The sequence below is a fragment of the Colletotrichum truncatum genome (assembly GCF_014235925.2).
Source record: "Colletotrichum truncatum strain CMES1059 chromosome Unknown Contig_0003, whole genome shotgun sequence".
NCBI lineage: Eukaryota > Fungi > Ascomycota > Sordariomycetes > Glomerellales > Glomerellaceae > Colletotrichum > Colletotrichum truncatum.
Window position 1 is genome coordinate 2,466,259 of NW_027222400.1, and position 12,196 is coordinate 2,478,454.

At 50.2% G+C, this 12,196-nt stretch overlaps 5 protein-coding genes across 5 annotated transcripts; 3 read left to right on the top strand and 2 right to left on the bottom strand.

Moving 5' to 3' along the window:
* Positions 1–317: 317 nt before the first annotated feature.
* Positions 318–1,880, top strand: CTRU02_205573 (uncharacterized protein; the record flags this gene model as incomplete). The annotated part of the gene is made up of 1 exon (XM_036727570.1): positions 318–1,880. The coding sequence occupies one exon, from the start codon at positions 318–320 to the stop codon at positions 1,878–1,880; it is 1,563 nt and encodes a 520-aa protein (XP_036580525.1).
* Positions 1,881–1,998: 118 nt separating this feature from the next.
* On the bottom strand, positions 1,999–3,326 carry CTRU02_205574 (Replication factor C subunit 2; the record flags this gene model as incomplete). Its single annotated transcript, XM_070204572.1, has 4 exons — positions 1,999–2,169; positions 2,221–3,003; positions 3,071–3,149; positions 3,214–3,326. The coding sequence occupies 4 exons, from the start codon at positions 3,324–3,326 to the stop codon at positions 1,999–2,001; spliced, it is 1,146 nt and encodes a 381-aa protein (XP_070061676.1).
* Positions 3,327–4,861: 1,535 nt separating this feature from the next.
* On the top strand, positions 4,862–6,637 carry CTRU02_205575 (ubiquitin-conjugating enzyme; the record flags this gene model as incomplete). Its single annotated transcript, XM_070204573.1, has 7 exons — positions 4,862–4,942; positions 4,989–5,022; positions 5,086–5,180; positions 5,237–5,258; positions 5,310–5,406; positions 5,531–5,699; positions 5,759–6,637. 7 exons carry the CDS (start codon positions 4,862–4,864, stop codon positions 6,635–6,637), a joined length of 1,377 nt encoding a protein of 458 aa, XP_070061677.1.
* A 595-nt stretch (positions 6,638–7,232) lies between these two features.
* CTRU02_205576 (uncharacterized protein) lies at positions 7,233–8,159 on the bottom strand (the record flags this gene model as incomplete). The annotated part of the gene is made up of 1 exon (XM_036727572.1): positions 7,233–8,159. One exon carries the CDS (start codon positions 8,157–8,159, stop codon positions 7,233–7,235), a length of 927 nt encoding a protein of 308 aa, XP_036580528.1.
* A 2,714-nt stretch (positions 8,160–10,873) lies between these two features.
* On the top strand, positions 10,874–11,383 carry CTRU02_205577 (uncharacterized protein; the record flags this gene model as incomplete). The annotated part of the gene is made up of 1 exon (XM_036727573.1): positions 10,874–11,383. The coding sequence occupies one exon, from the start codon at positions 10,874–10,876 to the stop codon at positions 11,381–11,383; it is 510 nt and encodes a 169-aa protein (XP_036580529.1).
* Positions 11,384–12,196: the final 813 nt, after the last annotated feature.

A 12,196-nucleotide genomic window follows, 5' to 3' on the forward strand; every position in this document is an offset into this window, starting at 1 on the left:
GTCGCGGAACAAATTTCGTTTGCTTGCTATGGCAAAATCCGGAGTTGGCGCTAGTCGATTAGCGCGCTAGCGGCGCATTCAAACCAGTCATCTAGCTTCACGTGACGTCGCGTGGCTCACCTGTCGTCACATCGACACAGGGTGGGGGCATTGAGGCCAAACAAATCCACACCCACTGAAGCTTCGGTAAACCAAACTGAACCCAACCAATTATCGACCTGAGTCCTAACAGTGGCAGGCTTTGCTTCCTAAATAAGTGAAAACATCACATGTGCTTCTACGCGTTTCCTTAAGTTTGCTTACAGGCACTTGCCATCATGGAACCTGTACCTAAAGCAATTCAGAAAGTCCAGGCATCACTCGAACCATACATCAAGCCACGAGAACAAGTCGCTTACATCCGACGAGCCCTAGCTCTTCATCTTGAGGCATGTGGTCAATCAGGGCCTATTCGGAGCCCGCTGTCTCTCATCGACGCGACATGTGCTGTGACTCCGACAAAGGAAACTAGAGGTCTTCAGAGGGAGTATCTCAAGGCTCTGGATGCAAATCTTAAAGCTCGCAATGAGTATGAGAACACACGCAATGATACGGCAACAGAACCTCCTTCGCGGCATAAGAGAATGGATCCAAGAGACCAACTGGAAGATCAAATAGCTCTTGTCAAGCTAAAGCAAAAGCAACAACGGCTTCAAACGGTACAGAAGTACCTAGATCTTTTAGTGCGCCAGCCCGCAGCTTCCCGGGACTTCCTTGACCTGGACGACGTGTTTCGGGACTCTCCGCCTCTTCCTGATGTACCAGCTGCAGTGGTAAACAGCTTTACGGTCAGCAACGCTTCATCCAAGGCCGACTTAAGTGGACTGGCTGGACAACTAGAGAAGGTTGTATTACGGGCCAAGCTGCTTCTGCAACGAGAGGAGCAGCTGTTACAGGACGTGCGGCAGAGAACAGGTTACCTGACTGACCAGGTCAGCAATGAGACCAAGGCACATGCTTTGGATACGACACGAGCTGAGTTGATCAACTGGATCGAAACGGAACTCAGCAAAGCCTCTGGTGAAGCCCAAGATGACGCTCCATCGCCGCGGAATGGACAAGATTCTCAGGTCGACAAAATAAATATTGACGAACAGCTGGCTGAGATCAAAGACAAATACAGCAAATACATAATTGCACGGAAGTCACTACTTTCTATGGTTTCAGAACAGACTCAGCCAGTCTTGAAACCCGGGGTTGAGACTGCGGGCACCTCACAAAGCCAGACTGTTCCACCGGCGCCAACCACACATATTCTTATCCCTTATCTCGAAAAACTGCTAGCCCTATCACGAGAGCAAAAAGGCATGATCACTCAAAAGTCTCATATCAACAATGTGCTATCAAAGCAGTCAAAAGAAACCCGGCAAGCTCTAGATCATCTTGCTGAAGAAAGCCAGCTTCTGCCTAGACACCCCATGCCTGGAGCAGGTAGACCAAAATCCGGCTTCGGTGAAGATTTTGCTTCTGCTTTGTCCGAAAGGCAGGCATTGTCGGAGCGGGTGAAGCCCTGGGTGTTTGCAGCGGATTCAGCGAAGATTGCTACTTTGGAGGCGGTCGCCGAGAAAATCGAGGAGGGTCAGGTAGCGTTGGAAGTTTCCATGACAGCCCTGCAAGAGGTTGACACGCTTTTGGGTCAAAGAGCAAAAGAAACGGAGAAAAATGCGGTGGATGACGACGCCACAGAAGATGATATATGGCTCAATCAAGGGGCAGCAAGTAGGCCAGGCGCGAGGAGACATATTGTACACCACAGAAACGAATCAGCAGCCAAGTCCGGTGATATTTGGTCTGCTATTGACGGAAAACTCGGTCTCATCGGTCATGAAGATCATAATTGAAGAGCCCGAATGTTGTACCTTATATACAAACACAAATTTTGCCACTGTAAACGCCTCTACTGTCCAGTCCGGACGCCAATTGTTCTTCATTAAAATCCACTTTCCTTACTTTTCTGGATCAGTTGCTGCGGCCACTCATAATACTCGATATTCTCAGTGCGAGGTCGAGGATAGAAAGATGCTCGTCCGCACCATCAACTAGTCTCTTGTCGACTTCGGAAAAGATAAGAACAATCTTGTTCTTGTGGACGTCGGGAATTGTCTCGTCGAAGACAATGGATTGGTAAAGCTATCAAGGTATGAGAAATGAAAATTCATGCAAACTAAGAAGTTTACTCACCTGCGAAACAACTTGTCCAGCACTCCAGCCGTCAGCAACCATGTCCTCAACCACTTTTGCCACGCTCTGATATGTTTCGCCAGCGGTCTGAGGACGGATAGCGTTGACCAATCTGTCGATGGTGTTTTCAGGAATGACACCGGCAATATCTTCGACGATTTTGACGGTAACTGGCTTCTTGTCGACATCCATAGCATCACCCGTTGCAGCATCCGCATTACCAGCACCAACAAGTCGTGCCGCACTTTGCAGGAACGTGATGGCCTTTCTCAAATCACCCTCACTGCATTTGATCAGAGCATCGACGGCACCGTCTTCCAGCTGCACGGCCTCGTTTTCCGCAATGGCTTCAAGCCTCTTCTTGGCATTGCCCTGGTCCAAGCTTTTGAAGCGAAACTTGCTGCAACGACTTGCTAGGGGATCGATGATTCGCGTAACGTAGTTGCAAATCAGGCAGAATCGTGTAATTTTGCTATATGTTTCCATAGTTCGGCGTAGGGCGCTTTGGGCGTCCTGGGTCATGGAGTCGGCCTCGTCAAGGATGATTATTTTGAAGGGCGGGCAGGGATATCTTTTCTTGTATTCGGTGGTTGGGTTTGTCAATTGCATGCGAGCGAAGTCCTTGACCTTCTCGCGGACGATGGAGATGCCTCGCTCGTCAGAGGCATTAAGCTCGAGTACTCGTGATTTCATCATCTCAGGGCCATACAGCTCCTTGGCAAGGGCCAGGACTGTTGACGTCTTTCCCGTACCGGGTGGTCCATAGAAGAGCATGTGTGGTAGCTTCGGATGACGGTTAGCTTGCATATTGAAACTTCATGGAACTTGCGTCGCATTCTAGGTAGCGTACGTTAGAAGCCTGTAGCGTCCTCTGTAGGACTGTGACGGTATGGTCTTGGGCGGTAACATCGCTAAGAGTTTTTGGGCGACTGAAATCACCAGTTAGCTTGCGAGAATACTGATATGGGGAATGCATGCGATGTATTGACATACTATTTTTCGACCCAAGGTTGCGCCCTTGGTGGTTGTGAAGATTTCTCCTGCTTCTGGGCTGTCCCATTCGCAGCAGCCTGCTTTCGGGCTTTGAGATCGAAGAAACTCGCCATGAATGTTGATTTGTACGTCGCTCTATGAGATTTTTCGTGTTAATGGGACATCCAGTTCTGGAACGGCTCACGATACGTCGTTGGATACAATGGCGGTGGTTACGGTTGAGAAATCAATTAAACTGCAGACGCGTTACTCGTGGAGAAGACGCGTGCAGCTTGGGCTGACAGGGATATGCGCCCCTCGCGCTTGGATTGGGATACAGCATTTGCTCCACTTTTAGGTAAGATGGCAGTACATAGTACACCCAGCCCGGCCAGCTCACTACAGCCCGGAACTATCCGCTCAGATGACGCAGTTATCTACTCGTGTGAAGAGAGGTGAGTGTTCCCAGATTCTAAATGTCGTCGGCCGTTAACCTTTTGGGTTGCTTTGTCCAAATCAAACGAAACGAGCACGCCGTTTGGCTCAAGGAGGGAAAAAAAAAAAAAAAAACAGGCAAACGCCCTAGTTTTGTTTGTTTGTAGCATCTACATGAAACTCCAGAGCATGATTTTTGGCACCAAACGTCAACAAATTGTACTGCAGGACCAGGGTATCAAAAGACCAACTCATTTCCCTTGATTCTAGAATGATCAATGCTTCAAATCAACAAATTCAACATAATTGGAAAAGCTTGACAGGAAATAGGAATCCACGAAACCAAAAATATGGGATCTGCCAAGTACAGCAAATGAAAAATAAAGCACGATATGGACCGGATACAAATTGTCACTCCGTTGCTGACACACATCAAAAATCCAAGGAGTGACAGTTGGCACGTTAATTACTGTTAGTATGCATTCGGAAATCGGAATCCTGCCAGATTTCCGTACTGGACAATTGTTTTAGGCAGCAAGCAGTTGCTTGGAGAAACGGGGAAAGACAGAGAGGGGGGGGGAGAGAGTAGACAAGTATACTGGTTTCGTTGTCGTGGACTGATAAGACATGTCAAAACTCAAGGCAGCAAAGCAGGCTGACAGGGTAGGGAGAGTGAGGTACCTTTGGTGATCTTCTCCAGGTTCCAGGGCCCATCAGCATCCAGATTGATGTTCCGTCGGTTAATGTGGGGCTTCCGTCCCATGAGCAAAGCAACACAGAGTTTGGAGAGAGGCAAAGGCGGCCCTTCCACCGTGCCATAGCGATTCACCTGCATCAAATAGACGCTAAAATTACCCCTCATGCCCCGCCAAACTACCGATTTAGAGCAGCTGCCTCGTCCCAGCGTCCCATTCCACGACTTCCACCCCGACCTGATTACTTCTTTCTACCTGAGGTAGCCTGCCAGCTAACCAACCCGAAAAAAACCACCTGCTGTACCAACCAACCAACCAACCAACCAACTAACGGAAGGTGCATTCGACCGTCTGCATAAATCATTTTCCTTACCTCACCTTACTTCGTCTGTCAGGCTCTCGGGCCGCCCTCCTTCTCTCCTTGCTCCACCTGTTACCACGAGGAGATCGAGCGATCACGTTCACAAAACCACAGTCTCCGGTTACACTCCGCCAGCACTTGACAAGGGAGCCATACAGCACCCAAGCGAGTCGTCAGCATGGCGGATCAATCTATCATTCGCATCACTAAGGTAGCCACGTCCCGGCCCCGCCTCCGCCCCTCCAGCCTCGTCGCGAGTTTGAGTGAGGGGTTGAGATCACAAAGCTGACCGTCACATTGTACAGGAGTTGAGCGACATTCAGCGCACCTCAGATCTCTGTAAGGAACTCCTTTTCCCAGTTGGAATTTGACTTCGGCTGACCTGGCTGACTTGACTGACAGCTCTGGCCGTCGCTTGTCGTGATGTTGACGTTCGCAATGTGAAAGCCTTGATCATTGGTCCACATGATACTCCATATGAGTTTGGCTTTTTCGAGGTACACTTGAACCATCCCGTTTGTATCATTTGTCTCCATGCTGATCGTCATGTTAGTTTGCAATCAGATTTAACAAGGGTTTGCTTTAAATGTCAATTTTGACATTTTCTGGGGGCTAACCAATAGCAGATTACCCACGCAAGTCTCCCAATGTCAACGGTATCACGACGAATGGAGGTAGATGCCGTTTCAACCCCAACATCTATGCCTCTGGCAAAGTTTGCCTGTAAGCTTTTTTTCTAACTTGAGCGTATGCCACTAGACCTGGATACTGACGTTGCTATAGGTCAATCTTAGGGTACGACACAGCATCCACTTTGCACGAAGAGCTTGATACTGATGGAGCACAGCACCTGGCGCGGCGAGCGCGGCGAAGAATGGTCAGCGGCCCAAGGCCTCGAGTCAATCTTGATTTCCATCCAGAGTCTGATGTCAGGCAACCCTTACGAAAACGAGCCCGGTTTCGAAGAAGCAAACGAAGCTTCTGACAAGAAAAACCAGAAAGATTACGTGCAGAAGGTAGGCGTGGTTCGGGTGGCGATTTTGCGAGGATCATCGGCGTTAATACATGTGATTAGATCCGGCATGAGGCTTTACGAATCTCTGTCATTCAGCGCATGGAAGAATACCTGGGATTGACGCCGGAGGGCGTCTCCATTGCCCAACAGTCTGCGGCCGAGCAAGATCAACTCGATATGGACACCGAGGATATGGACGATACGAGCGTTCCCTTTGAACCCTTTAAGGATCTCTGCAAGCGGAGGTTTCTCTGGTATTACGACAACTACCTAGCTGCCGTACAAAAAGCAAAGACAGAAGTTAAAGACCATCAATCTTTCGCCCGCATGCCCTTCGAAGGTGCAAGCAATTCCATGGATGGGAAGTTTAACTACACAGAGCTGGAGAGACGTCTACGCAACATCAAGGCCGCACTTGACAATGAGCTTGTAAAGTGGGCGAAAGAGGGCCAGGCTGCGAGTGAAAAAGAGATGACGGTCTCAGTTAACTTGCGTCATCAGTATGAGCAAGTTGTGCAGGCCTTCAAACGCCAGGATATCCCCCATGATGTTCAGCTTGAGGAAAACAACCCTTTTGTTTGGGTTATCACTTACTTCGGTCGACCAATGACCAACCTTGACGGCGGTCTGTTCCGCATCAAGATTCATTTTAGTCCTCGGTTCCCCGAAGAGCAGCCACGCGTCAAGTTTACCACGCGCATTTTTCATCACCGGATTGCGGAAGATGGCACCGCCTGCTACTTCCCCAACCCTCTGAGAAAAGACGACGTTCGTTCTCACATTGAGGCCGTCTTCGCTGCGTTGGAGGAGGAGGATCCAGCCTATGATCCCCGTACTTTGGTCAATCCAGAGGCCCACAAGCTGTACTGGGGGGGTGCTGACGAGCGGAAGAATTACAATCGTCGGCTCCGGAGATCGGTACAGCAAAGCATGGAGTAAGATATAATGGTATTCATATTACAACATACTTAACTAACCACCTAACAGTGACTTCTAATCAAAATACTTGCTGCAACGAGGCGTTCGGGGCACTGGAGTTGGATCTCAGTGGACGAGTTAACTACGCAGTTCGTAGATGTGGATGAGAGTGTAACAGCTCAGCAAGCACTTTCTGATTTGCTCTTAATCACAATGACGGGGGATTTGATCAAGGCTTTGGGTTCATCATGTTCCGCACAGGACTGGACGGCGTTACAATGGATCGGAATCATGCATACCAGGAACGGGTTTGGGATTGTCCCGTTAGACTCCAGTAGATACCTCGAGTAATGACGCAACGAACTAGCTCTTCTTATGAACGTGCCTAAAGCTTCAAATTCGCATTCGGAATAGGCTCTAAAGGAGAAACATCTAAATCTTGTAACCATTCTCATGACCATAAACGCCTGCCTACCCTATGCAGCCTATACATGACATTTCGTAACTCATGACCATCCCATAAAGTATAAACAATAAGCCAGTCGCGTGCTATAGGGGATGAAAATGACATGTCATCCCTTGGCCTCCAGTCTTACGCAGCAACGACCATCAGCATTCACCTCTTGCCTCCTTTTGTCTTCTTGTCAATCCTGTCCTTCCCGGGCGTATAAGGAGCTGCAACACCGATAAATGGGCGTTGGTTTCCACCAGAGGCACCCGTGAATTCGTAGGTCCCAGTCGGCCCCAAGGTCGCCGGCGTGCCCTGGCTCGGCCTGGCTATTTGATCCGCGTGCAGTTTGTCCAATGACTCCCCAACTACAGCATATTGCGACCAGTTGATGGGTGGACAACGCACGACGTTCTGGGGTTTGGGGAGAGATTCCCACGGCCGCGGCTTTTCTGGAGCCTTGGCCTGCTCTGTGGCGCCATCGCTCGCCTTCATGTTCTCGAAGCCTGCCGCCAAGCTATGTTTAGATTCTTTGCTCTCTGCCTCATCATCCGAATCAGAATCAGACTCTGGGAACAGCTTGTCGCCCTGCGCATGCACCTTGCCTGTACTAAGGTCTGCGAGGAAGGCAGCTGGGTCGCTGATAGCAGCGTTCTTTGCCTGACTGAGAGCCTGTATGTCAGCGGCGGCTTTCTTCTGCTGCAGCTGGAGGATGGAGATGGCCGACTTGAGGGCCAACACGTCCGGGTTGGAATCAAAGTCGATGGGCTCCGGTCGCGGAGGGGGAATAGCCGAGGCGGCGGCGGCGGGAGGCTGCGTGGAGTGAGTGAGGACAGGGCGGTCGGCGGCAAAGGGGGCCGACGGGTCGGCAAGACGAGCGGGGGGCAGGGTCGGTGTTATGGGGCTAATGGGGGGCCGGGCGGGGGATGAAGAGCGGGAGGAGCGCGGAGGGGTCTGCGCGGGGGGGTTTGCTGTGCCGGCCGTAGAGGAGGCAGCGGCAGCGTCAGGGGCTGAAACAGTGGTAGCCGTGGATGGCGCAGTTGTGTTCGATGCGCGTGGAGAGATCGAGTCTGTTGATATCGTGAGACCTGGCATGGTGAGTGAGGCTGGGGGTGGCTCGCGACAGATTTGTGTTGCTTTGTTTATGGTGGTGCAGTGGTGAAAGGTTGCAAATTGGAGGTTGACCTGTGTTTCTTTGGCGGGGTCGGGCCAGGAGTGGCCAAAAAGGGGAAACCAAGCAAGGGACGGGAGAGAATCGGAGCTGCAGGCTGGAGGTGCACCGTGCGTTATGCGCCGCGCCAGCCGGCTCGGGAACTCTGTGGGATCGCTAGCGCGTATGCAGGGAAGATTGTTTTCAGCTGAAAGTAGGTTCATAGGCGGCAAATGGCTTTGTGTCGTGCTTCGGTATCTGGATGGTGGGCGGGTTTAACGAAGCCAACGGACGTAAAACTCGGCAGTATGACACACGGCGACAAATGGAAGATCTTGGTAAGCTTGGGAAATATACATACATTCTCCCCTATCTGGCTGAGTCACCCTCTCTGCTTTTCCAACTTGTGCACTAGTATTCGTATGTCGGATAAATGCCCCGTACTAGATCCTGACGTTTAGATGCCCGCTTGCCACTGGCTAGTTCATTTCGAGACTGGCGCCTATAATTAACAAGATCTTACCAAATGTCGAAGCGGGTGCACGGCCTCCCTTGTCTGCCTCAACGCGTACCAATGGTCCATGTAATGCTACACTTACAAGGGTCCGAAATGCTGGGTTCAACGCAACAGAATCCGTACGCGTGAGCTTCCATCTGAAAAAGCTCGCCTACTAGTAAGGTCTTTTTTTGGTCGGCATTCAGAGAGACACGACATGGAGGTGCTTGTCTCTGTAACCAGAAACTTCAGATTACAGAAACATAGTTTCCGAAAACTGATGGTGTCTTAATAATGCAAATCAAATGAGCAGACAAGTCCAAATACCCTTTCGGCGTCTCGCGATGTTTACAGTGGGTATTTGTCCGATCGCAAGTACCTTACAATAGAGTTAAATTCCTAACTTACCCTCTTCGAGAAACTGCGCCTGATTAATGGCGATGGTACACATAAATGCTGAGGGGCTGCTGCTTTAGCCAACAAGAAACGGCAATCGGGAACAGGAGAGGAAGATCTGGGACACTTCACCATCGTGGCTCCGGCATTTCTGGATCGGTATAGCATCCAGGTTAGACAAACCCATGTTCCAGTGAACGACTATTTTGCCCGAATCTCAGTGTTCAAATCGGGCAATCGTCGTACCTAGGGGTTACATCCCTGTCTGCCATCCATGGAGGTGCCAGCGAAAGTTGGGAACTGTCCGGTCGTTCTCTGGCTTTCTTTCATGTCGAATGCCGTGCCGTCAATCAAATCCGAATCTAACAAAGAGCATTACGCCTCCGCAAAGGGGACAGAACCTTGTTTTGTGATTTGGATCTTTTATCTTAACCCAGGAACTCGGGTGACCCGGTTTCCGGCCGAACAACAACAACAAAGAACCAAACCCAACGCCGTCAACCTGCTAACAGTTCTAACTATGCCTTTGGGATTTCGGAGGGGCTTGAGACATGCTCCACCATCCCGCAAGACATTTGAAGGATAGATGAGAAGCAGTCTTTGGCTAGCCCATGCATGTCTCATCCAAAAGGCATTGCACGGCATATCCCAGTGCTGCCTCTTTGCTTCTTTTTTCATAAAAAAATCAGCAGAAAAAAAAAGGAAACAAACTTGGCAGAGGGTCACGTACCAAGTATTCCTAGCCGCAGTACCACGTCAAACAAGCCATAAATGGCATGGATGCCGTAGAGTCTTCCCCAACGTCGATGTTAGCGCGTATACTAGTGGTTTGATCACAAAGTGGCGTCCACTCAACTGGTGGAGCTGCTAAACCAGACAGCCTCGGGAAGGTGGCCTTGGACTGTAGTCGCGACAAAAAGCCAACGACAAGTGCTCTTAGGTGCGGGGGTAAGGCAAAGGTAAAGCAACAATCAAGGAAGGTGAAATTAGCTGGCTCACCCTAGCCACAAACCAAGAGGGGCACGAGGTGGTCTTGGTTCCTGGAGGGTTCCCTCCTCCCCATCTCTTTGGATAGATAACCCGCACGTTTCTGCCACGAGGTTTGCTTTCTTTCAACTCGCTGATCTTCTCTATTTCTAATTACCTCGTCGTCCACTACAAATACTCTCTCTTTGTGGCTATCAACTGTACTGAACAAGACAAACAACAACGATAACATCATTTCCTTACTCAACATCCTGCTCTGGCAGCCTTTACTTCTGTCTCCGTGCATTGGTTAACATTCACATGGCCATGGGTGCTTGAAAAGAAGACGTAACTCCACCTATATTTGAATCGTGCAATGCGTCTTTTCCTCTGGTATCGAAAACAGCAAAATCAATCACATCTTTCTACATCACACTCTCATAAATCTGCCATCCCCGGCCCCTATTAGCAACTCGTCCTACCCAACGACATCATTTTCAACTTCGATCCCCCCATTCCCCGTGCCACTTCACGACATTCGCTCTGATTTCAAGGCCAGACCGCAGCTACACAACCAACCAGCAATCATCGAACCTCCATCCTCCTGGGCATCTTCTTGCATTCCTCTGGGAGGGAAAGAAGAACCCTACATCGCATAGCTCTTCGCCTAGTCCTTCCTGGCCAGCTTCTAGCTCTGGAGTAGCCGCCGTCGACACAAGAAAGTCCAATTCCGACAAGATCGGGTCAGATATCAAAGAAGACAATAGTTCTGGCACTCCACCTCATCTTGACTACTACAATATGAACACCAAAAGCATTAGGCGCGTGGCCTCAGAGCTTAGCCTGGGGATGTCGCCCCCGAGGCGTATGATCTCCAACCAGTCGCAGGTTTCAGACTTCAGCTCTTCCACTCCTAGTGTAGGGGGAAGCCCCATCAAACACAAGCAAGAGACTACATCCAGGTCGAAAAAGGGCGTGAACCGCTGGGTCGGTCAAGTAAAAGACTGGTTCAGCACCGGAGAGCCGTCCGCTCAAGATTGGAAACAGCTGAAAAAGAAAGAGTACCGGAAACACGGTGTCTCACTCAAAGATCCTGCTGCTAGTGAAAAACTTCAGGCGCCTATTGGCGTGATCCCTGAAGAAGCCATCAAGCCATCAAGCGGGCCTGACCCAGAGGTGCTTGCTATGAAGAGGGCTGTTAACCGGAAGCAATTGCGCCAGGCACATTGCTCGGGGAGGCCGTCGGCATCTTTTTCCTCAACGTCGTCCTTGAGCAGCCGTGAGCTGAATCCTGTCGCCCCGTGGGCGTAGGTGTCTACCAAACTTGAAGAAGATTCGATGGGAAACGAATTGGCGAATGAGTAAATCCTAGGCAGGACCTTGGAAGTGATGATTGGGATGAAACCATGAAGAGGATTTTTATGTATCTTAGCCAGCCTGTGTTTCTTTCGCACGATACCCCTTCTTGACGTCGTGGTTGAGCCTGGACGCAGCAAGTTGCTTCAAAATTCATTGCGCTTTGTATTCATTGTGGAGAGAGTCTTGAAGCTTGTGAAAATATACTAAACGACTTTAAACTATAACTGTACCTGCAATATTCTCGTCCGTATAAGTTCAGTGCCCGTGTCGTAAAGATTTGGTGTCTCTCATAACTCCAGAGAAATAAGGCAAGGCCATGACGTCTGTGGATCTTGATCCCTATACAGAGAATTCATCAAAGCATCATGATGGAGAGGCCCGCCTTATTAAGACTATGGAGCATGGGCCGGGAACACTGGGCTTGGGAAACCCATTGTGTTGGTCGAGATGCCAATAATGTAAGCTTGAGCTAAATCTGCGTTCCACTGCTGACAAAACCGTTTCCATGGCCAAGTCGAGCGGGATGGCATGGAGATCGGATCGGGGGAGGCCAGTGGGCAGACCTTCCACATTGGATCACAGACGTGTCAAGCAGACGCCACCTGTGGCCACAGACCTACGAGACGCAAGAGTCCGAGCAGCGCGAAGACCCGAGGCTTTTCAGCTCACAAGGTCGGTGCGCCACGCCAAAGACCACCGAATCGCGCCAAAATAGGTGAAGTCTGCCTGTTTGATTACCTGCTTTTTCTCTTGCAGAATGTCACC